Source organism: Lagopus muta, chromosome 1, assembly GCF_023343835.1.
Source record: "Lagopus muta isolate bLagMut1 chromosome 1, bLagMut1 primary, whole genome shotgun sequence".
NCBI lineage: Eukaryota > Metazoa > Chordata > Aves > Galliformes > Phasianidae > Lagopus > Lagopus muta.
Window position 1 is genome coordinate 59,169,414 of NC_064433.1, and position 22,299 is coordinate 59,191,712.

The window sequence follows — 22,299 nt, forward strand, 5'->3', positions numbered from 1 at the left end:
AAGGAAAGGAAGCTCGCTTGTCTGCACAAACAGCAGTTTCAGAAGGGCAGAAGTTGTGCTAGGATCAGTCCTGGAGAAAGTTCTCAGGGCACAAGAACTGTGGAAATGTATTAGGGAAGCGTACTTAACTTCTGCACGCTAAGAGACTCCGTCATGAGTGCTCTGCGTTAGTCGAGGGTACCACTGGGATGTCAGTACCATTTCTGCACTCTGAGCAGCTCCACTGAATTCCTCAGGGAACAGCACCATAGAAGATAGCATTTCCACCCCTTGACAATTTTTTTTTTCTTTATTTCTCAAAGGGCTCTTAGGTCTCTTCCCATGCAGAAAAGCCTTCCGCTTTAGGGGTAAGTGTGAGATTCTTTTCTGACATACCTGTACAGCACCAGGGATACAACATCACCACTATTGTTTCTGGATTTGCTACTCTCAGGCTCTAGGAAACTACCACTTCCAGCCATTAACAACCTCACTGCATTAACAAATCAGACTATTCTGAACTCCATAAGCTTCTACAAGCATTGCTACAATTCCATAGTGTTTGGACTTCATGCTACCTTTTCATTCCAGAAAAAGTTTAGTAAGCAACTACATTAATAACAGAGAGCTATAAGCTCATTGGTTTCCACTTCTCAAAATGGTTGAGAGAAGGGGTAATTAAATCTCTATATTTTTTGTTACAGGACAGTTCACTAAAGTTTAAGCCAATTTATAGCTGTTAAGGTACACAGAATGACCCATCCATCAACTCAGTCACAGCTATGACCTCGAATTGACTGTGTTTTAAAATATTTGTTGAAAGCAATGTTTATCAAGATAATTACTTCCCACATTCACAAATGAGTTTAATGTTTGCTTCTTTTGGTCTTCCTGCCACAGCTTTTATTTCCGTAAATGATTTTGAAACTAGCTTTATCTGTTTTCCAAGATAGCGAATAATAAAGAATGGCAGCTACTACATATGGCAACTCTCATGTTAAAATTACAGCTCTTTAAAAATTGTAGAGAAATTAAGCTAAGCCATAGGGAATCTATACATGGTAGTAAACTCATTTTAGCCTACAGATACACAAAAGCCCATTACAAACCAAAAGCAATAAAAGTTGAGTCAGAAAACCAATACAATCTGCATGCAATTGGGCTAAACATTTATCTGATTCTCTTTACCACTTGTCTTTTGTACTGCACATGCCATGTGTTTTGATCAAAGCGCCTTATGTTTCCATTAGATATTCTATCACTAGGAAGGGCCCCTAGAATTATAGAGAGAATCCACTCAAGAGTTTGAAATCATTGCCTGACTTCTTATTCAAAGCAGCCGTGAGACCAAATTCAGGAGTGGGAAAACACTTCTGAAACTTTTGCTTTTTTTTCTTTTTTTTTTAAACTACTTACAGCAAACTGATATATCATCAGTTTAGTATGATTGCACCTAAGCCACTCTTTATTTTTAGTAACTGAGATTATAGCTAAGGCTTCTGCTCCCTTTCGTGCTCCTTTCAGCCACTTCATCAGCCTGGACACAATTTTCCCTCATTTTGTTTTCAGATATGAAATGAAGCATGAAGAGCCCTTCTTCCCCAAAGAATGTTTTCTGTAGCTAATGCAAAGTCATCTCATGCTTTGAGAATGCTTTGCATTAATGCCCAGACTGAGTCTCTCAGTTATTCATTAAAACATACTTCTATTTGCACACTTACCATTAGGTGTGACAAGTTTAAGTCTGCTTGGAGGAGGATATTGAGGGTGAAGCACTTCAATCATTTCTTTAAATTGCTCATTTTAAGCTACGCTGAAGGCTTTGTTAGCATAAAGAAGGCTACAGCTTATCAAGTTCAAGCCTGCCTTTCAATCTCTTAAAGCAGAACAGATTGATCAGTGTCTTTTTGGGGGAATGGGATTCAAAGATAAACAGACTGCTAGTGATAGAAAATGGTGTGGAAGAGCCGATGTTAGACTTAGAGCAGGGGCTTAAGTAACCATCACTACATTTCAATGACAACGCCATAAAAAGAACCTTGCAGAGTCAAATTTAGCATTCTGTTCTTCTCCTTCAAAAGACACATTTAATCTCTGGAAGTCCAAAAGACACAGATTTTCAGCACTCTGTGAAATGAGCAAGAATTCTGTCCATCACGTTTGTTTCATTCTTTATGGAAATATCTTTCAAGGACTTAATACCATTTGGTCTCACATTCCTACTACTCCATTTTCATTTCAAGCTGTGACAGCTGTAACTATGCTCCCCACCTCGTCACCCCATAGAGCTGTCAAGGTATCTGAATGGAGCCTTGGTCTCATATCATATGAAGTTTTAAGCTTAGGGATTTTAGCAGCATTCAGAAAATCTTAATCTGGACTCCTACAGAAAATTCACTATCCCTTCCCCCTCCTTGAGTACATGGGATGGTTGCTCTTGCTAGCTGCCATCAGCCATCCAGGCACATTGAACTGATCTTCTCATGTATCAACTCTTAAAGCCTTTCCCAATAGCTCTGGAATATCTCTCAAGCTCCACTTTACAAGCTTTCAAATTCAGCTTCTAGAAAAACACAAGAGCTAAAACTTCTGAGCAGTTTCTTACAAACAGCATGCTACATTTACAAAAATTAACTGGACCCATCTCTACAACAACAATCAACATCTGCAGGCATCTTTCCTCTATCTTCTCCAAGCTCCATGTCCCCATAGCTGTAAACCCCACACCCACTCCTTTACGTCACCATTTCTGCTTTACCTTCCTAACAATGAATGACTGCACCTAGGGCATTTCAGGAGAGAGGTCTGAAACTGAACTGGACCAGCATCTTCTCTCAGATGGCCCCTGGGAAGCCTTCAAAGTATAATGGGGTGACTTGTTGCTTTACAAGGGTCTTGTCACTTTCAAAGGTTCAGGTTGGATATTAGGAAACATTTCTTCTCAGAAAGAGTGGTGCTGCAGTGGCACAGGCTCAGGGAGGTGGTGGAGTCACCATTCCCTAAAGATGTTCAAGAAACATGTGGATGTGGCAGTGAGGGATGTGGTCACTGTGTATATGGGGTGGGCTGACAGTTGGACTGGATGATCTTAGAAGTCATTCATTGTAGTCATTCATTTCCACTACTGATGATCCAGATTAATGATGGAAAAGAAGTGGGGGAACATCCAAATGCAATTAAGATTTTGTCTGCGTTTTCTATTTCAATCCAGACTGACATGCAATCATTGTCAAAGCTCATTCCAGGGCACACATCTCACAGAGCACTTCCTCTCTATATCTCAATGTTATTCCTGTCCCAAACTTTCTTTAGGGCTCTGTTGTCCATGAGAAATTACTGCAGAACTTATGATTTGATTATAGGCAAAGGAGACTACAACCTTGATAATGACATTCCACACCAAGTAATTGTTTTCTTTCTACTGCTATCACAGTAAATGAGATAACTCGGATAGGCAATTTCCCACAAATCTGTTATACAAAAGTGTACAGTCTGAATAATGAGCTGACATATTAGAGGTTATTAACATCTCCTGGCAATAAAATCTCTCTCCAGAAACTGAGAAATCCCAAAGGCCTCACTTACCAAGGGGCTATCTCAGAAAACCTAAACCCATCACCATTTTTAAGTACTTATCAGAATAACGTTTTTGTAAAAAAATAAAAATCCACAACACATGATTCCAACACACGCTTTCACTCAGAAAACACTGGTAATAAAGTAATAAACAGATGAGATACCATTAAATGAGTGTTAAAGTTGGTCATTCCTCCTACTGCAGCCTATGTCAATAGTCATCCTTAGATGTCCAAGAGTTAAACTCATATAGATATTATGCCACATTGGATCTGTTAGAATATTTATGTTTTCAGCAGTAATTATATGTATTAAAATCTCAGTAGCTGCAGGCAATGAATTTGGTCCTCTGCAGCTTCCACTGCAGATTAATTACATGAATTCAGTTAACATATACAAAGTAAGAGCTTCCATTACTCCAAAACACAAACCCCAGAAAGTACATCCAGCCTCTTAATCTCCTCACACAGTGGTTTCAGCACCAAGTGGACAGGACTTCCTAAGAGTCCTAACTAGACTGTTAACAGCAGTGACAGAAGACATCAATTTGCCTGGCAAATAAGAGCCTGCCTGGGTCAGTGCTTTCCCCATGCAGAACATGGTACTTTACTGTTCTCCACTCAAAGGATGTAGGATGGGTCTCTGCTCCCATGGTTTAGGAACATGACCCAGAGGGATGCTGCCCTCTTACTGATTCCATCTCACAGCCCAGGTGCACTGTTAGCAAGGCACAGAGGGTTAATTTCTATGGGTTGCCAGATCTGCTCTCCAGTGCCTTCCCCAGTGCATCACTGGGTCTCAGCTATAATTGACGCAATTTTTTGCACCTGTACATTCCTTAAGCTCTACAAAATAATGAACTTCCCCAAGTACCCCATTCACCACATAACTCGCCATAGCTAAATCCAACAGCAAATCAGTTTGTCTGAAAGCATTTTGAGAAATAACAGCTTGGCAGAAATTTCTCACGGTGATTTCCCAGAACAGTCTTCCTGTAACCACAACAGTACCACAGCTACCCTCAGTCATTCACCAAATGAAGAGAGGAAAAGCTCACCTCCCTTGCACAAATGCCCTTGACGGACATTTTCATTTGTAGAATTCATACCCATCTACCATGTCAGCAACAACTCAAAGCAGAAACTTTGATGAACTAACGTGGATAAAATAATTATCTGTGGAAAGATTCCTATTTCCACAGAAAGTAAGGGAGATTCTTTCACTGCACTTTCCACAAATTACAAACTGGCTTGCCACTCTCAGAAGCACACTACCAACCCAATGGTTTCTACAAAACAGTATTACAAAGATGCAGATGTTCTGATGCTGAAGTAATGAGTTTGACACACTCAGCTGAGACTGCCAGAACGAACAAGTTTCCTCTCTGTCAACACTGCCAAGCATTTTGCAGATCAGAGCAGCCAGCTTCCCCAGATAAGGCAGCTCCTTCCTGGAAATGGAAGATAGAGCGGCCTTATCTCAGGATAGGGAAGAAAAAAGGTCACTCTTCACTAAAAGGCAAAGTTCTCACCTTGAAAGCTCTGCCCCTTGATTAGCATGGGACAACCAAGGTCATGGAACTTTTAATCAGATGCCTGCGTAATTACTAAATCATTATTAATTATATCGGAGAGGTAAGACCTCAGAGGAAAGGCAAAGCAAACAAAAAGCCCAATGAAGCCTTCTCTGCTGTTGGAAAAAAATTGGTAATTAAAAGTCATGAGTGCACCGAAGAACGAAGGAACAGCATCGCAGTCACTGCTCAGGACTCAGAAGTGACTTGCATACAAAACAACAGGCTTGCCTCCCTAGGGAAATTACAGGACACTGTGTTGCAAAGCAGCGAGCTTAAAAAAAAAACAACAGGGAAGGAACGGGGAGGGGGGGTTGGGAAGAGAAGGAAGAAACACTTCTATATTATCAGTAGCTTTATTTGACCCACAGAGAGGGACAGCACTGCCAATCAGTCCCAGGCTTGAGGGGTGGCTTCCTGATATTTGTAGCAGCTCTGTAAAGTCTTTTCCCATCCTTATGTCACGAGTTGCCATACTGAGAAGCACACAAAAGAATGAGGCCTTGTGTTCAGTTAAGTCCAGCCTACACACAGCCCTGTCCAGGAGCCCTTCAGCCCCTGTCCAAAGAAAGATTCTTCCAAAGAAAAGCCGTTATTTACTCAGTAACCTGAGCTCAGCCTTCATGACTGCCCTGCCTTCAGAGGCTGTTTTTCAAAGTATTGCTATCAAAAACTGAAGGACTGCAAACTGCCCTTAAAAAAGCAATCAAACAAAGAAACAATTCAAAAGAAAGAAATATCATATTCCTACTCACACCATAATAAATCATAAGAGGCAATGATGGGCCCCACTGAAACCAAAGCAAGTGTTCTTGCCTCTCAGCTTCAGTATTGATCTTCTGGTTTCCATATCAATGATATGACATGCTGTCTCCAGGCACTGAGATATCAAAGATGGCTTCAGATGAAGAAGACACTAGATAAACTATAATTTGCAAGAAAACCCAAGAATCTTTCTGATCTGCTATATAAATAGTCTTACAGATCTATCTATGTAAAGATGACTGTGTGCAAGAAGTGGCAGGCCTGGGTTGAATTGCTGAAGACACCAGGTTAGATAAGATCATGAGATCCTGATGAGAAGAACGGGCACTAATGCACTCTACTCTTGTAACAATATACAAAAACAGAGTTTAAAAGTAGCTCAAGAGCAGTTTGCAAGTCCAGAGATCAGAACAAAGAGACATTTTCTACTCCACTGCTCCAAGTACAGTAACTCAGAAAGACACACCTTCAAAATATTTCAAATTAGAAAGTCTTCCTTTTAAAATACAACCAAGAAAGAATCAAAGATACTCAGAGCTGAATAGCAATGCAATTTGTGTGAATCTGCAACTGAATTAGAAACTAATAACAAACAACCTCTTGCAAACGCAAGACATTCAATTATGCCTAACTTTGACAGTACCTGAATCCAATAACCTTTTATTGAAGTGCATTTGGACCTTTTCTGAAATTCCATTGCTTGCCAACGCAATGCATTTTCACTGCATTAGCTTTATCACAGAAGTCCATTTTCAAGTGCTGAATGCTAGCCCCCACCTCCACCTCTATGTGAAAGAACCCACCTGTTGAAAATATCACCTGACACCTTTTGCAGGTACTGAAGTGCATCTGCCACCTGCTGAACAGCCTCTTCTCTGCGCAAGTCTGGTTGGATCAGGGGGACGGAATATGTCTGCCCTTCCAGAAAGTGCTTCTGGGCCACGGTAGTCATTGTGCCTAAAGGAAAGAACAAAAAGAACATCATAGCAAACAGTCTTCTATTGTATCACTCTTCTACTGTATCACAGCTTTTACTTAGAGACTTCACCCTTTGCCCACCCAACTATTTTAGGAAAGTGTTTGCAAGGTCATCAACGAGCTGATGAGGAAGGCACATTTTAAGGTTGACGGATTGATTTTTTAAAAAACCCAATGTAGCTTTAGTAAAGGTGGGAGCCTTTTGCTTGCCTGAATGGTCTTAGGAACCACAATTTTATTTTTAGCATGATCATTAACAATTTGCTGTTCTGTACTATGCTGAAAACAAAGGCCATGCTTTGGAGCAAAATCAGTTGAGGCTGCTGATGAAGATTTGTCAGAAATCACCCTGTCCTCTCCTCCCATTCTCATATTCCAGATGGATACATTTCAGGTCATGCAACTCTATTAGCAAAACACAGCATTTCATTTTCCACTTCTGCTCCAAGAAACCCAAGAACTGCTCCCTTCCAAGAACAGCAGCTAAAAAAACAACAGGGCACGCATGTACACACATGTCCTTGCTCCAAGTAGGTTAATGAGACTTCTTCCATTCTGAGACTCCCAGGAGCAGCTCATTACTTCTGGTAACTGGCTTATTCTTTGGTAACTATCTTGAAAAAAAGACTCCTTATTTCAGGATCCTTTCACAGTCCCTCATGTCCCTTCCTCCAATGTTCCCTCAGCCTGCCTCCCATGCTTTGGTGCACAAAAACAACAAAAAGTTCCTGGGACATAGAGGAGGGTGTTGAAATTTGTTTATCTGATCATATTAGTAATTGTAAACTCACAAATACAAACTGCTTGGACAGTCTGATCTAACAGAGGCAAGTGTCCATATATTTTTCTGAAGCTTTGCTATTAGGCCTAAGCAAATCCTTTCAAATATGTTGTCTGCATGTGTCGTGCTCACTCAGACTATAAAAGACCCAGTCTACATACAGCTGCTCACTATGAGTTTTCATCATGCAGTGTGCTGTACATCAGCACAAGCAAATATTCACTCAGCCGAATGGAAACAAACAAAAGCAGGATGGCAGTATGAGGTATCAGGAATGGACAGATTTGTCTCAGGATGCACACGTTCCCCTGTGGCACTTGGAGGTTACCAGGAGCTGCTCCAGGGAGCACTGCGGTGTGCAAACAGCATCATGGTTGCTGCACCCTCATTAATGACAGAGGAAGGCTCTCCCCTTTCCCAAAGGAGGGCATGCAGAGGAGCTTAAAAAAACGCAGAAACACAAGTGAGGTTGGAGGAATTCAGAAAACAAGGGCCTGAAGAGACAGCTGCAGCATCAACCAGCAGCTGAGCAGGTGAAAATTACAGGGATCTTCACACACTCTTTAATTTCCCTGCCTTGCTGCACAAAAGGCAAGGCTATCAGATTAGATGAGCCTGCAGACATTCCTGCAGCACCCCCCTCTGAATTCACCATTTTTGATCCTACTGTACCATCTCGAAATGTGGTATGTCTTTTTTTTTTAAGCGAAGTGAAAAAGGAGAAGGAAACCAAGGAGAGCCATAGACAACAAATTTGCAAAATCAAGCCCAGCCATCAGAAGGCTTGGCGCTGCCACAGGAAGCCCGGGCCCATTCTGTTTCACTTCATGCATCACTGGCAGCAGGCTCTGAATCCACCCTCTTTAGCAGCAATGTTTGCACACTGATTAGACTTTGTGACTGTGCCTATTCAGCAGACAGGAAATTATTATTTTGACTTGTAAAGCATACAAGTTAATCTGAAAAGGAGGGCGGCTAATTCTCAGATGGCGTTTTTTCATTTGCTGACCGTAACCAAGCTTGAATCCTTTTGCTTTCAGATCTCTGACCAGAGTGACCAAGTGGAACAAAGCGACAGGCGAGCACAGTGAGCGTGCAGCTACAACGTACTTCAGCTTCAGCAGCAAAACAAGTTTATGATCCTGCCTGTCACTGGTCACAACTCATTCGTTGCATCGATACTGCTGAGTTTCGCGATGCCTATTTTAAACTCGGATCAGTTCAATGACCCAATTTACTGCAGCCAGAGAAACAGCTGTAATTGCCCAGCCATGAGACAAAGCGGGAAGCGGGGGCAAGAAGGGGATTTGTTAAACTTGCTTATCAAAACCATTACCATGTAATCCTGCCCCAGAGGATAACAAGGGCAAGCTTCTCACCTCAGGAGCTGGATGAGATTATTCAGCCCCAATATCATTTCCCAGATTCTCACCAATCCTAATGCTTTCGGTGACCTTTCTAAAGCCACACTCCATCCAGCAGCCAATGCACAGAAGCCTATGCTCTGAAGCAGCACTTCCCCAGCCACTACCAAGCTGTTTCTCTCCTTGCACCTAGAAGTTACAGATTGCCTTTCAGGTTCCAGTGCCTTGCAAAAAACAAACTCGCACTGGTGGAGCAAAGTAGGAAAAGCCCGAGGTGTTCCTGCTTGTGTTCTTATTATTTTGGCAATCAGCAAACTTCAGCTTCACAGGCTCTTGACACAGCCTCTCACATGAGCTCCCCATTCTCACCTTTCCGAAAAAAATCCACCAGACTGGAGAGATGTGGCAGACTCTGTAAGAACCTGCTGTCAGATACAAGAGACGATTCTTTCCGTGCAAGGTAACAAATAACAAGTTTAAAGCAAGAAGGAGCAAAAACAGCAACAGATTTCTAAATGACCAGAAGGGCAAAATCCCTTGCTACAGCTGTTATTACATTTTCTGAGCAAACCAACTGGGGAAGCAAGCCAGTTTTACAAGCGCTCTGAGTAATGCCTGACTGTGTGCTTAGAATAACAGCAGGACTGCTTCTTCCAACAGAAGGGGCCTCCAGGTACAAGGAAGATTTTAATGGGAAAAATTCAAAGTATTGCCAACCAAAGGCAGGAAGGGAAGCAAAGACCAAATGTCACTCAGCAAGACTGATTCCTCCTTGATCACAGCCATCAGTGTAGCAAAAAAGGAGCAGCCAATCTCCTTAACCATATTCCATTATCACAATCAATAATTACAAAAAAACAAAGTGCTGCAGAGGAGAAATATCTCAGCTTCCCCATCCTGCCCAACAGACACCAAGCCTTCACTTAACACACACCAAAGATACAAATAAACTCTTCACGTCTTTCACCTAGAAGTGCCTTCCAGAGGAGCAATAAACTGGTTTCAGTATCATTCCAGATTTTTAGAGAGGAGCTAGCATGTGTCAGCAGAAAGCACTGTATCCTGAAATTATGAAGGCAGGCCAACAAGAAATGCTCTGACGCTGCAGTGAGAAATGGGCATATAAAGCCCCAAGGCAAGTATGATTCAGAAAAGCAGATGTCAGATCACCCAGGAGATTTCATCATTAGTGGTATGACCACCTGTGGGCCACACAAGGCAGAGCAAGCGGCACGAAGGCTCTTTTTTTTGTGATCAAAGAGGCTCTGGAGAAGAGCTGAAGCATCCGGGAGCTCCAGCCAGTTTTTATTCAATTATTTTTTCTATGTCAACTTTCAAGATCAAGAAAAATGTGTTCTTGTGTTATATAATAACCACATTTGCCTTATTAAGCTGCAAAGAATGAGAAAATGATTGCTTTCTCACCGCACCTCCTGCTTACGTGTGCGATATCCTGATTTGGAAGCTCTGGCTTGAGCTAGTGATTGTTCACATTTGCACTGCTGCCTGAAGCTGTGCCTTTAACCTCAAGTAAGCTGGGATAAAGGCTGTCGGAGCTGCTGACTATCTTCTATGCACAAAGCCAGTCCCTTCTCAGCTCCAACACTCGCTCTAGCAAAAGCTGATGGAAACAACAGCAGCAGGAAAGGCAACATAAGGCTCTCACAGACTGTCTTATCTTTCCAAAAAACTTGCACCAAGATACATACAAGCTGAGCATTCCAGGTTTTCCAGGTATCTGCAACCAGTCAGACTATTCAACCACCACAGCCAAGTCTAATAAATACTCCAATAGCTACAGATAGACTTGCAGCTCTCTGAAGCCACTGAAGAAAGCATACAATTGATCACTCGAAGTAGAGAAATACTCCTCCTACTTTGCTCCCTCTGAGACCAAGAAAGAAACTCCTTACACAGAGGCTAAGCCCAGGAGAACTTGTTACACAGCAAATAGAGTCTGTAAGAGAAGGAAAACTCCTTCAAAATAAAGCTCCATGGAGGAGATCATTGAGATGATTATCTGCAAACAAAAAAAAACCCTCACAACCTTATAAAACCTTAATTCTATAAGGGAACACAAACAAACACACGGATTAATAATTTGCCTTCCCTCAGCACAGGGAGAGACTGCTATATGTACAAGCACTTATCAGACACGTACTTAGCTGCAAAAATGAAGGAGAATAAAAGCAAGCCACCAACAATACTTGCTTCCTTAACATGCTCCAAGGGATAAAAAGGGGTCAGGGGAAGAACAGCACTTAAATACTTTGGAAAAAAAAAATAAAAATCAGTGTGTGTTCTTCAAAGATACAAGAGCTGTTTCAGAAATTGCTGTGCTGCTGCTTCTATCTCTGCACTGGAAAGGCAGAACCGAGTAACAGCCTTTAATTTCCACATGCAGTAACAGCCCCAAGAAGAAGTGACACACTCTCTCTAGCCCTCTGCCTCCCCTTTGTAGGTCTCCAACAAAAGATCAGTGACTACCTGCAAGGACACAGAGACAAGAAACGTGCAATAAAGTCTGCAATGTGCAATAAAGATCCTCCATCACACCATCACCAGCAGGATGGTTCCATGCTGGGAACAGACCAAGGCACAAATGCACTGTGGGTTAAAGTTAACACCCAGAAGATGGAACAGAGACAGATCTGGGGTACAGCTTATCACACTGCTCTGTCTCCTTTAATAGAGGAAAGTAACATCTGTAACTTGGTATGTATTTCCATGAGGTGATGGTTTCATCACGGCCCCTATGCTAAGTTTTTTTTGGGGGGGGGGGGGGGTCAGGAGGGGAGGGAGGAAGAGAGAAGCACTTTGTTAAGAGGATGAAAAGTCTATTTATATTTTTTAATTAAACATGTTCTACAGTGTTATTAAGCAGCAATCAAAGATGCAGATGGTGCTGATTTGATTGGTGAGAGGTGCACTGTGCTGAATATTAAGGAAGTCTGCCCCTATAAATAGGTCTAATCACCATCTGAAGGCTGGAAGGCAGTGATGAAAGAAAGCATTAATAAGACCATAATTAGGCCCTGTAGCAGGCTGTACTCCACCAGGGTGCTCATGTTACTCGACATTTCTCGTAGTAGCATCCTCAAAACTCCATTGTAGACATGACTGTTTTGACTCAAGACCTGTAGTAGCTATTTTGACAAAGCTATGAAGAGTAGGGTTTCTTCATCGTGGCAGGGCCTGGTGCCTGTCAAGATTTTATTCCTAGTATCACTTCTGGACCAAAGGAGCTCTCAGTTCCAGCCGTTCCCACTCTGCCTACTCTCAACCACTGAATTGGAGCTGCTCAGCCACAGAGACAGGCTGGATACTGAGCAGCTTTGGATGCTATCACTGTCTCTCAAAGGAGCAGAAAACATAAAGGCCAGATCTGTATCACAAAGCTCACCCAGCTGCAGCTGTAAAAGCCATGTTCAGTTCTGTGCTCCAGAGTTAGAAAGTGAGATACTTATTCAGGATCAACCACCTCATACTTTCAGCCTGGCTTTGTGGGCCAGTATCCTGCTAGGAAATGATGGGAGCAAAGTGATCTCACCTCATCAGTCCTAGCAGCAGCTGGGGGAAAAGTTTTTTGTGCCACTCAGGTTAACAAAGCCACTACTAACCACCACACAGTTCTCCATTTCCACGTGGTGGGGACCTACTGGCAGTTGGCACTGCATGGTGCCGTGCACATGCAGGCACTATGCAATCATCATGTTGCACCATAAGACATGGTCAAAGACCTACAATATAATTGGCTACTTCTGTTTTTGTCCTACTCTGGTCTTTCTGGATTAAAAGACAATCTCATCTGTATGTGACCCTTCCTGAGTACTCAGAGTTACCAAAAGAAAAGCACTGGCCTGACAAAAAATTTTCTGGGGGAATCATGAGCACTGAACATAACGTAGCCTTTCTCAAGACCACAGAGCCCGTTAAAAACTTTGGCTCTAATACTCTGATTTGAAAGGAACAGTAACTATTGCAGCTATTCAAGACAGATGAAATCTAGGAGCAAGGTGACATTAAGGTAAAGACACTACTGATGGGTAAATAATGCACATAAAGTGAAGGATTTGGTTTCCCACCAGCAGCATTAGCCCTTGGCTCAAATAAGCGTGTGCCTGAACAAATCCACTAGCACACTGGGTGATCACTTTCAAATTCAAATTCTCTCCCTCTTCCCTAAAAACTGCTCCAGCACACTTAAATTGGTTGTTTTTCCACATGCTACTCTGCCCTGTTCCACTTACTATGAAGAATAAGAGTCGAGATTTAAGATCTTTGAGTCCAGCTTTACAATAGCATATGGCAACTCCCAGGCAAATGGCACAATACTTGACATTTAAAGTTGAATCACATAAAATCAGATGACATTAGCTCTCCAGAAGACAGACAAGAGACTATTTTGTAAACAGAAACTGAACAGCAGACACTTAAAGAATTCAGAGCTGCACTTCAGTTCTCTGAGCTCCACAGGCTATGATAGCCTATAAGCCATTATTGTCTTCACAGTAACCTTTCCTCTTAACACAGAGCTTTGCTTTGAGAAGCACAAGCAGTAGCCCTCACTGCCACAAGGACAGAGCTCTGTCATCTGGCTGAGAAAGTCTTGGCCTCTAAGCTGAGGCTGAAAACAGTTTCCTTCAACTGGATACATGAAGCTCATTTTGATGGACAGACGTTGATATCTATCGTTAATCAGACAAGGCACTCTGCTCAACACCCTTGGCTTTCATCATTAATGGAGTCAATCAGGTACTTCAACAAATAATTGATCTTATGCTAAGGCAGCCATCTAAAACTGACCAAAACTACAGTGTTCTAATTACCTGCCTCACCCACCTTCTCTCCCTTAACAAAAGAATACAAAGTAACTAGCTTAGATCCAACTACAGTACGGGCATTTAAATCAAGCTAGTCCCAGCCCAAGCATCCCTACACATCATTCACTCAGTTTCCTAAAAGGAGGCACTTTGTTTTTTGTATGCCTAAACAACACAACAGCTACAGGCTGTGCCTAATGTCCCTTTGAGGTCCATTTCCTTGCAGTAAGTTCTCTTAAATGCTGGAGCGTTTCCACCAGCAAGCCAGCCCAGGACTGCTGCAGAGGTTCCAGCTGAAAGTTTGGTTCAGAAAAAAGAGAGGCTGCCTTCCTTTACTATCAGACCACTGCAACAGGTGCATAATCCAACAGCCATACACTTTCCCAAAGTGTCCTGGGTGATGAGTTGACAAAAAGCTGGCTCAAATGAGAGACATCTGAAGAATCAATAACCCACTAAACAATCTGCTGGATGGACTATTTTCTGGCAAGGGTTATCTTGTGAAGGGGTCCAAGCAGAGCTGAGTAGCTGTAGAAATTGATTTGTAAGTGATACAAATGGAGCAGAAGGGCAAAAGCTCGCTTGATCTTGATTTTCAAGCACAGTCACAGGAAATATCGTAATTTCAGACATAATCCTCCTCTTCCTCTGCAAAGTATCTTTAGTCTTAAAAAACAAAAAAATCCCATTGCTTTCAGGCTTATCTCAGTACTAATTTTCCCCAACCCTCAATTCCTACCATGCTCTTTCACGACTTAGGCCAATCATGTGGTGACTACAGCTACCTGGTACTACCAAACCTAGAAGCCTGACTGCACAGCAATCCCCAGCAATTATCTGCTCCGTTATCCTGCCAATGAACTCCAGAATCGAGAGAAAAGAACACCGCTTTTCATCTGAAAGAATGAAGATTAAAAACTCAGTTTGAATATCCAAAATGATGGAAGAAGGACGGACGACGAGAACAGCCTGTGCTGCTCTGGGAGTGCTGCAGGCATTTTTCTGCCTGAGGGCTCTGGAGGCGTGGCTGTTCCTCCCTAACCAGAGCATTTCAGTAACAAAAAGGCATTCTGGGCAGCCCTTACATCCCAGCTTGCTACTCAGAAGAGACAGACTTAATTAAGTATCACGAGAGCTTGTCAGCCTCTAGCCAACCTTCCTAGAAGAAATCTGGTGAGAGTTGACCGGAGCATCTCTGATTCCCAGGACAACCGAAATGTACAAAGTCTCTACAAAGACATGCCAAAGTCAGTTTGCTTCCAGCCTTTGCTCCTGGCAGGAGCAGCACTACCTGCTCCACTTCCTTTCTCTGCTCAAGGAAGTCTCTCAATTTCAATGGACAGGCAAGAAATAGTGATACTTTCAGCTGGTAACCTAGGAGAGGTCAGTATGGTCTATAGAACATTGCCAGCAATGCCCACTGCACAACCTAAATGAGACAAATAGGTCATCTTCAGCCAGCTGACATTTGACTTAATTACACAAAATGCCACCACCACAGCTGGTACCATCCCATATGCTTTGCCAGAAGCTAGGCTGCAGAAGTCAAGAACCAGCCTACTCTCCCCTGGGGATGGTGGAAAGCCTCTGGGAAAACCTACGTGCTCTACAACCACTCAGCATTGAAACCAAACCACAGAAATTGAGGCATAACACAGCTTCTGCTCTGTACTAAAATAAATACCAGAAAGTGCTCATCGGTGCTAGATGTGGATTCACAATGTTCACCACATCCATCAGCAGCCTTTCTTCATATGCACTGCTACATCTAAGACCCTGTGATCTTTTTACTGTTGGCTAATTCCTTTATTTTGAACAAATTAATATAGTAAATGCATTTATCACAACAATGTTTGGGTTCACTTGCAAGCAGTAACAACGTGGTTTTATTTAACCAATAACTACACCACTACAGCTACAAGGTCGTGAGTGGAGAATGCTGCCCTTGTGCAACTTAAAGGCAACACGTATTTTAAATGATTTGGCAGTCCTCTAGATAGTGTACTGTGCTGACGCTTTGATGGATGACTACAGATTACATCTATCACCTGCAGGATACTTTGAACTAGTTGATGGTGCACAGTAATCATAGAATGGCTTAGGTTGAAAGGAATCTTAAAGACCATTGAGCTCCCTGCCATGGGCAAGGCTGCCACCCAGAAGCTCTGGCTGCCCAGTGTCCCATCCAGCCCGGCCCTGAATGCCTCCAGCAATGGGGGCAACCAAAGCTTCTCTAGGCAACGTGTTCCAGCGCCTCATCACTCTCTAAGTGAAAATTTCCCACTGACATCTAATCTTAATTTTCCTTCTTTTAGTTTAAAACCATTCCTCCTTGACAATCACCTCCCTTGCCCTACTGGCCCCCTCTCTATTGATGCAGCTCTGGATACTGTTGGCCTTCTGGGCTGCAAGCACACACTGCTGGTTCATGCCCAGTTTTTCATCCACCAGAACCCCCAAGTCCTTCTCCACAAGCTGCTCTTAATCTTTTAGTTCTTCTCTCAGTCTGCAGATATATCTGGGATTGCCCTGACCCAACTGCAACACCTTGCACACAGACTTGTAGAAACTCACTATGTTCTCGGGGGCCCACTTTTCAAGCTTGTCCAAATACCTCTGGATGGCATCTCTTCCTTCTGTTGTGTCAACTGTACCACTCAGCTTGGTGTCATCTACAAACGTGCTGAGAGTGCACAGGATCCCATCGTCTATGTCACTGATAAAGGTGTTAATAAACACCAGTCCCAAGACTGCCCTCTTGTGACTGGCCAATCACTGCCCTTTGTGACTGGCCTCCACCTGAACACAGAACTGTTAACTAAGAGATAAAGACTGTGTGGGACCACATCAAAGGCCTTGCACAAGTCCAGGCAGATGATATCAGTTGCCCTTCCTCTGTCCACCATAGTCATCATTCCATCATAGAAGGCTACCAGATTGGTCAGACATGATCTGCCTTTGGTAAAGCCATGCTAGCTGCCATGGATCACCTCCTCATCTTGCATATGCCTGAACCTACCTTCCCAGGTGATCTGCTCTATAATCTTCCCAAACACAGAATGACACTCACCAAGCCTGTTGACCCCTTCTTCGCTATCTTCCCTTTTTTCAGTCACAGGGGACCTCACCCGACAGCCATGACTTTTCAAATGTGATGGAGAGTCATTTGGCAACTACAGCAACCAGTTCCTTCAGAATCCTGAGATGCATGTCACCTGGCCCTATAGATTTGTACACATTCAGTTTCATGAGATGGTCTCAGACGTGCTCTACCCTTCCAGTGGGAGGTATTTTGCTTTTCCAACTCCTGCCTAAAGGTTCAGGGACATGAGAAATGTAGGAAGCCTGGCAGTGAAGACAGAGGCAAAGAACTCATTAAGTACTTCAGCATGGAACCTATTTATCAGGAGGAGTACACTCTCCTTTGCCTGTCTCTTATGAACAACATATCTAAAGAATCCTTTCTTGTTATTTTTCACATCCCTAAGTTTAATTTCATCTGCACCTTGGCTTTCCTGATCCCATCTCCACACATCCAGACAGCATCCTTACATTACACCCAATCCACTCATCTCTGCTTCCACTGCTTATATTTTTCCTTCTTTTTCCCTCACCTTGATGAGCACATCCTTTCTCAGCCATGACAGTTTCCTGCCTAATTCACTTGACTTCTTCTGCTGAAGAACAGAGAGCTCCTGAGCACTCAAAAATGTATCTTAGCACACTGCTAGTTCTGTTCTGTTCCTTTGTTCCTAGAGTTTACCAGAGGATCCCATCCAATAATTCTCTAAACAGCCTGAGGCTTGCTGTCCTGAAGTTCAGGATCCTGACTCCACTCTTTGTCAGGCCCGTGATCCTCAACATCACAAAATCAACCACAGCACAGTTGCTGCATCCCAGACTGCCTTCAGTCTTAACCTCTTAGATGAGCTCCTCTGCATCGGTGAGCACAGGGTCCAGTAACACTTCACCTCTAGCTGGTATGTCCAATACTCGGACCATGAAGTCAACTTCAACAGGCTCCAGGTGTCTCCTGGATTGCTTCCATCTGGTACTCAGAATAAGGCAGAAACCCCACAACTGTGCTACAGTGTATTAGCCACTTTTTTTTGAATAAAAATGACTTAACCCACACTCTGCAGCCTTTCAGCCCAGTCTCAGACACTTTTTCCTCTTTTTCATGCCAGCCTTCTGGCCACAGCACCCAGCTCCCTGTCCCCACAGCAGAGAGGCAGAGGCAGGAAACTTTTACAAGCTCTAACTCTTTGCAGTTGAGTGCAACATAAGTCCCAGAAAAAGCGTGATCCCTGCACGTAACAAGCATGCGTTCAGCCAAATCGGGGCTCTCATTTCTGGACCAGATCTCTCTTGTGGGGTGACGGAGCACCTTCCCGAACACAACAGAGGGGAACGACGTTACCCACTCACCTCTACGCACAGCCCCGAGCCTCAGCTCGGCCCTCCCGGGTACCCCGCGCCACTCTGCGAGCCCGGCCGTTAAAAGGGCAGAGCCGCGCGGCAGTGTGCCAGATCCGGCACTTCGGACACACTCAACCCGCGTGTGGGAAGCAACCCAAACACGGACCCGACCCCACGGCCCAGCCGAGCGCCCCTCACCTGCCGCCAGCCGGCCACACCCCAGCAACAAACAGGAAGCAGCGCCGAGCCTCACTTCCGCCCCTACTTTACATCACTTCCGCCCAACTTAGGAAGCCCCTCTGTCTCTGGAGCGCTCGGCTGACGCGAGGGGAGAGGGGTGGGGATACGCATGCGCGCGGGGAGGGTGGGGAGAGAGGCGCGAGGCGCCTGGCAGGAAGGGCGTTCATCGTGTTGAGGCGTCCTGCAGTCCTAGCTGTGTTCAATCTCTGCCACCGCAGAGCCACATGTCACGTTCCTTGTCCTGCCTGTGCCCTCTCTGGCACTTCTGTGCCTCTGCTGGCATTCTGTGTTGGGTAGCTTGCCAGCCTGACCCAAGTCCCAGAAGAGCTCTGTACTGCTGCTGGGTGTGGGGTGAGGGAGGCTGTGGGCTGCCATCACAGCACTGTGCTTCTGTGAGCAGTGAGGGGAGAGGGTGCTGGTACAGCTTGCAGCCTTGTCCTCACCCGTGTGTTGTGGAGTCATCATTTGAGAGAAAACCCCACAGACGGAATTGCTTCTTTCTGCCCTCAGCCCTGCTTCTGTGTCATGCTGTGTGTCTGCTGCCAGGGATCTGCTGCTGAGCACGGCAAACAAAAAGGAAATCTCTGACTCATACACTTGCTTGTTTTCTCTCCAGTGCTCGTGTTTGAGTTGAGCGATTTAAAATCTGGCTTTATAAAATAGTGAATGTTTTATTCTTTTTTATTTAAGCACATTCTCCCAGCTTGTTCTCGTGTTGCTTTTATACTCCCTTAATGTGCGCATTCAAGCGATCAAGTTCCTCCAGCACAAATATTCATGGAAAGTGTATCTCAGTACTGCATCCATACATATTAAAAACACTTTGAGGGAGTAAATGCTACACGTGACAGAAGTATTTGCATGTGCCTCCACTTCAGGATCAGAAACAATTCTTCAAGAGTTACTTCAACAGTTGTACCTTACCACTCTTTAAATAGCAAATACCAGTTTGTGAGTGCACACAGGGAATGCTAGTGACTTATACATAGAATTAAAAACAGTGCACCAGAGGAAAAAAAAAAAAAAAAGAGGGCACTTCTCTTCAAACACAGTGAATACGTTTGAAGAAATCAGGGTCTGCTCATGCATATTCAACTTGAGGAAAAAGGGCAAATCCATTACTTAAACGCCTGTTGCAGATTTCTGGCTCGGTCGTGCTCCATCACAAGGGAAAACGCAGTCAGAGATGCTTGCTGCAGGCTGCTGGGGAGGAGCAGTGTTGGACCTCGCAAACCCCAAAACAGATGAGCAGCTGCAGCTTGGGCATGGCGGGGCCTCACCCAGGTGGTGGCCTTGTGATGCTTTAATGATGGGGCTGGTAAGGCCTGTCAGTATGCAGAGTGTAAGGGCAAAAGGCCTAAGAACTCTGAGCTTGGCTAAGAGCTTTGAAAACTCTCTGTAGGGGAGGGAGGAACGTAAAATCATGCCAAAACTCAAAGCAGACAAAAAAGGAGATCTTGCAAAGTCTGAGCAAGGAGCATGTGTGTGGGTGTCAGGACCTGTCAGAGACAAAATAGGGAAGCGGATGTAAGAAGCAACAATCCAATCTATTCTGATCCATTTTTATTTATATACTGGTGACGGAAAGGCCTCCAAATGCTTTCTGCTGCTCAGATAAAAATCCAATTCTGCATTTTTAAAATATAATATGAAGCAGAAGGTGGAGGCAGGCTGATGCAGCCTCTTCCCATGTTCCCCTCCCAGCCATGCTGAGGATGAGGAAACAGCAGGTTTGTCAAACCCCTTAGTGTGAGGCAGGAAGAGAGTTCACAGAACTGGATAGAGGGAAGAGAGTGAGTGTTAGGCTGGGGAGACAGAGAGATGGATGGGCAGAAGAGCAGCAGGGACTTGGAAAGCCCAATGTAAGAAGTGACAGCAGCATAGCAGTGCACTGGACAAAGCACCAGGGAGACTGCATTAGTAGGTGAGATGCTATAAATCATAATGAATTCTTGTGTAACTCTGTCACACATCAGACATCTTCCTTGTGCCAACGAGACCTAACTGACTGGGAATGTGTAGGTGTTACCAGCACAGAAATAATCCGGAGGAAAAATGGGAGTGCAGTGGCTATGTGTCACCATGGGTGAAGGCATGCAGGCAGGCTGGGGATATGGTCTCTGGCTGAATGCTTCTCTCAGCCCACCCAACTGGCAGGGAGGGGCTGAGTGGTACTGTCTCCAGCCAGGGGGACAGTGCACATGGTTTCCTGTCTCTCCTTAATATTTGCATTTCATAACATCTCATTGCATAATCTTCTGTGATACTGAGGATGGGATCCCTGAGGAGCTGACTGACACATCCACCAAACTGTCCCTTTCTCTGCTTTGTGCTGGCAAGTTTTAGCAAAGAAAAATAAAACCAGGCACAAGATTTTTCTTCCCCAACAAATGGAATGCTATTAAGCACTGTTGCCCAGGTGAGGGAGGATTTAGACAGAGGTCTTTCTTCCCATGCAGCCAGTTAGATGTCAGTTTTCATAGGTTGCAAAAAGAAGCATTGAATGGTGTGCCAAGTCATGCATGACAGTGTTTCAGAGGCTTTGCAATTAGGAAATGCACTAGCTGCTGGTTTGGAAAATGCCTTCCAGCTTTCCCAGTGCCATTCCCCAAGTCGATACCAACAGGAGACACTAGTCAAGGTTGCTGCAAAGAGATCCTGCTTATGCACTTTCAGGCACTTAGTTCTGCCGTGGCAGGGTAGTGACTCAGACCCTCCCTCACCCTCAGGGCAGACCTGGCTTTGCCCTTGGCCTGTGGGAGAAATGAAAGAGATTGTTCCCACTGCTCTTCTTGCAGGCTGCACAGAGGCTCTGCACGCTCGGCTTTGCTGTCCGTACTGATCCTCACTGTGAGCAGTGGGGCTGATCCAAAGCAGCTCGGGGCACTTGTCTTCTCCCTGCTTTCCCTCTGGAGTGCTTATTCTGTCTGTTAGCTTTTCCATCACAGTAACATTCAGGCCCTTCCACTACATCCAGAACTCACGTAAAGGCATATATTTCTTGACTGCAATACACAGACTGATCACTCATCTACTGTTGTGGAACAGCCACCAATTTATGTGCAAGAGCCAGCTCTTTTAGTTTCACACCAATTTATGTGCAAGAGCCAGCTCTTTTAGTTTCACATTGTATTTCAACTCATTTTCACTTTTCTGAAACTGCATTTTTCCACCAGAGTGCTCTTTCTTGAGGAAAAAAACCTAACACCCAGCCTTCAAAACATTAAATTAATTTGCTCTTTCTCTTGCTGCAGTATCTTTTACTGAGCAAAGTCACCTTGGGCAAGTAATTAGTGCCTCACTTTCCTCACTGAAAAATGGAAACAATAATATTTTTCCACCTTCGATATCTTTAGGATGGAAAATATTGCTGCTTATTATTTATTATAATGTTTTACACCAAAATTTAATAACATAAAACTCAGAACCTGAAGGGAAAATGCAAAAAGGGAAGGTGAGTGGAATACAGAGTGCTGCTGTGACTGTGTATTTTGAAGATGCCGGAATTTTTTTGTAGCCCATTGAATAACATTTGTCACACATGGAAGCAGAGCTGGCTGAGCTGCTTCTGCACAAGGTCAGGGGAGGGCCAGAAAAGAGATAGGATCTTACTCCAGATGTCCCCAGAGTTCTGCAGTTTCTTAGATCTGAAGAGTTTTGCTACTGCAGTTAAGCATAGGATTAAATTCACCTAATGTTTAGAAGTGTCTGGACATCAGGTTTTGCTCCAGGCCTTACTCTGATGTTTCGGGTTATTTCTGTGGTGTTGTCTTAGGAGAGCAGGCAGGAAACTGCTTGGAC

General features: G+C 44.0%; 1 protein-coding gene across 2 annotated transcripts in view; it reads right to left on the reverse strand.

Moving 5' to 3' along the window:
- WASHC1 (WASH complex subunit 1) overlaps nt 1-18,538 on the reverse strand; it is a 39,672-nt gene extending 21,134 nt beyond the window's left edge. The window contains exons 1-2 of one of the 2 annotated variants that reach the window (XM_048934336.1): nt 18,457-18,538; nt 6,697-6,850 (exon numbers count right to left, since the gene is read on the reverse strand). In XM_048934336.1, the coding sequence (XP_048790293.1) occupies nt 6,697-6,845 (149 nt within the window). In that variant the 5' untranslated portion in view covers nt 6,846-6,850; nt 18,457-18,538. The other variant, XM_048934335.1, reaches the window with a different exon arrangement.
- Nucleotides 18,539-22,299: the final 3,761 nt, after the last annotated feature.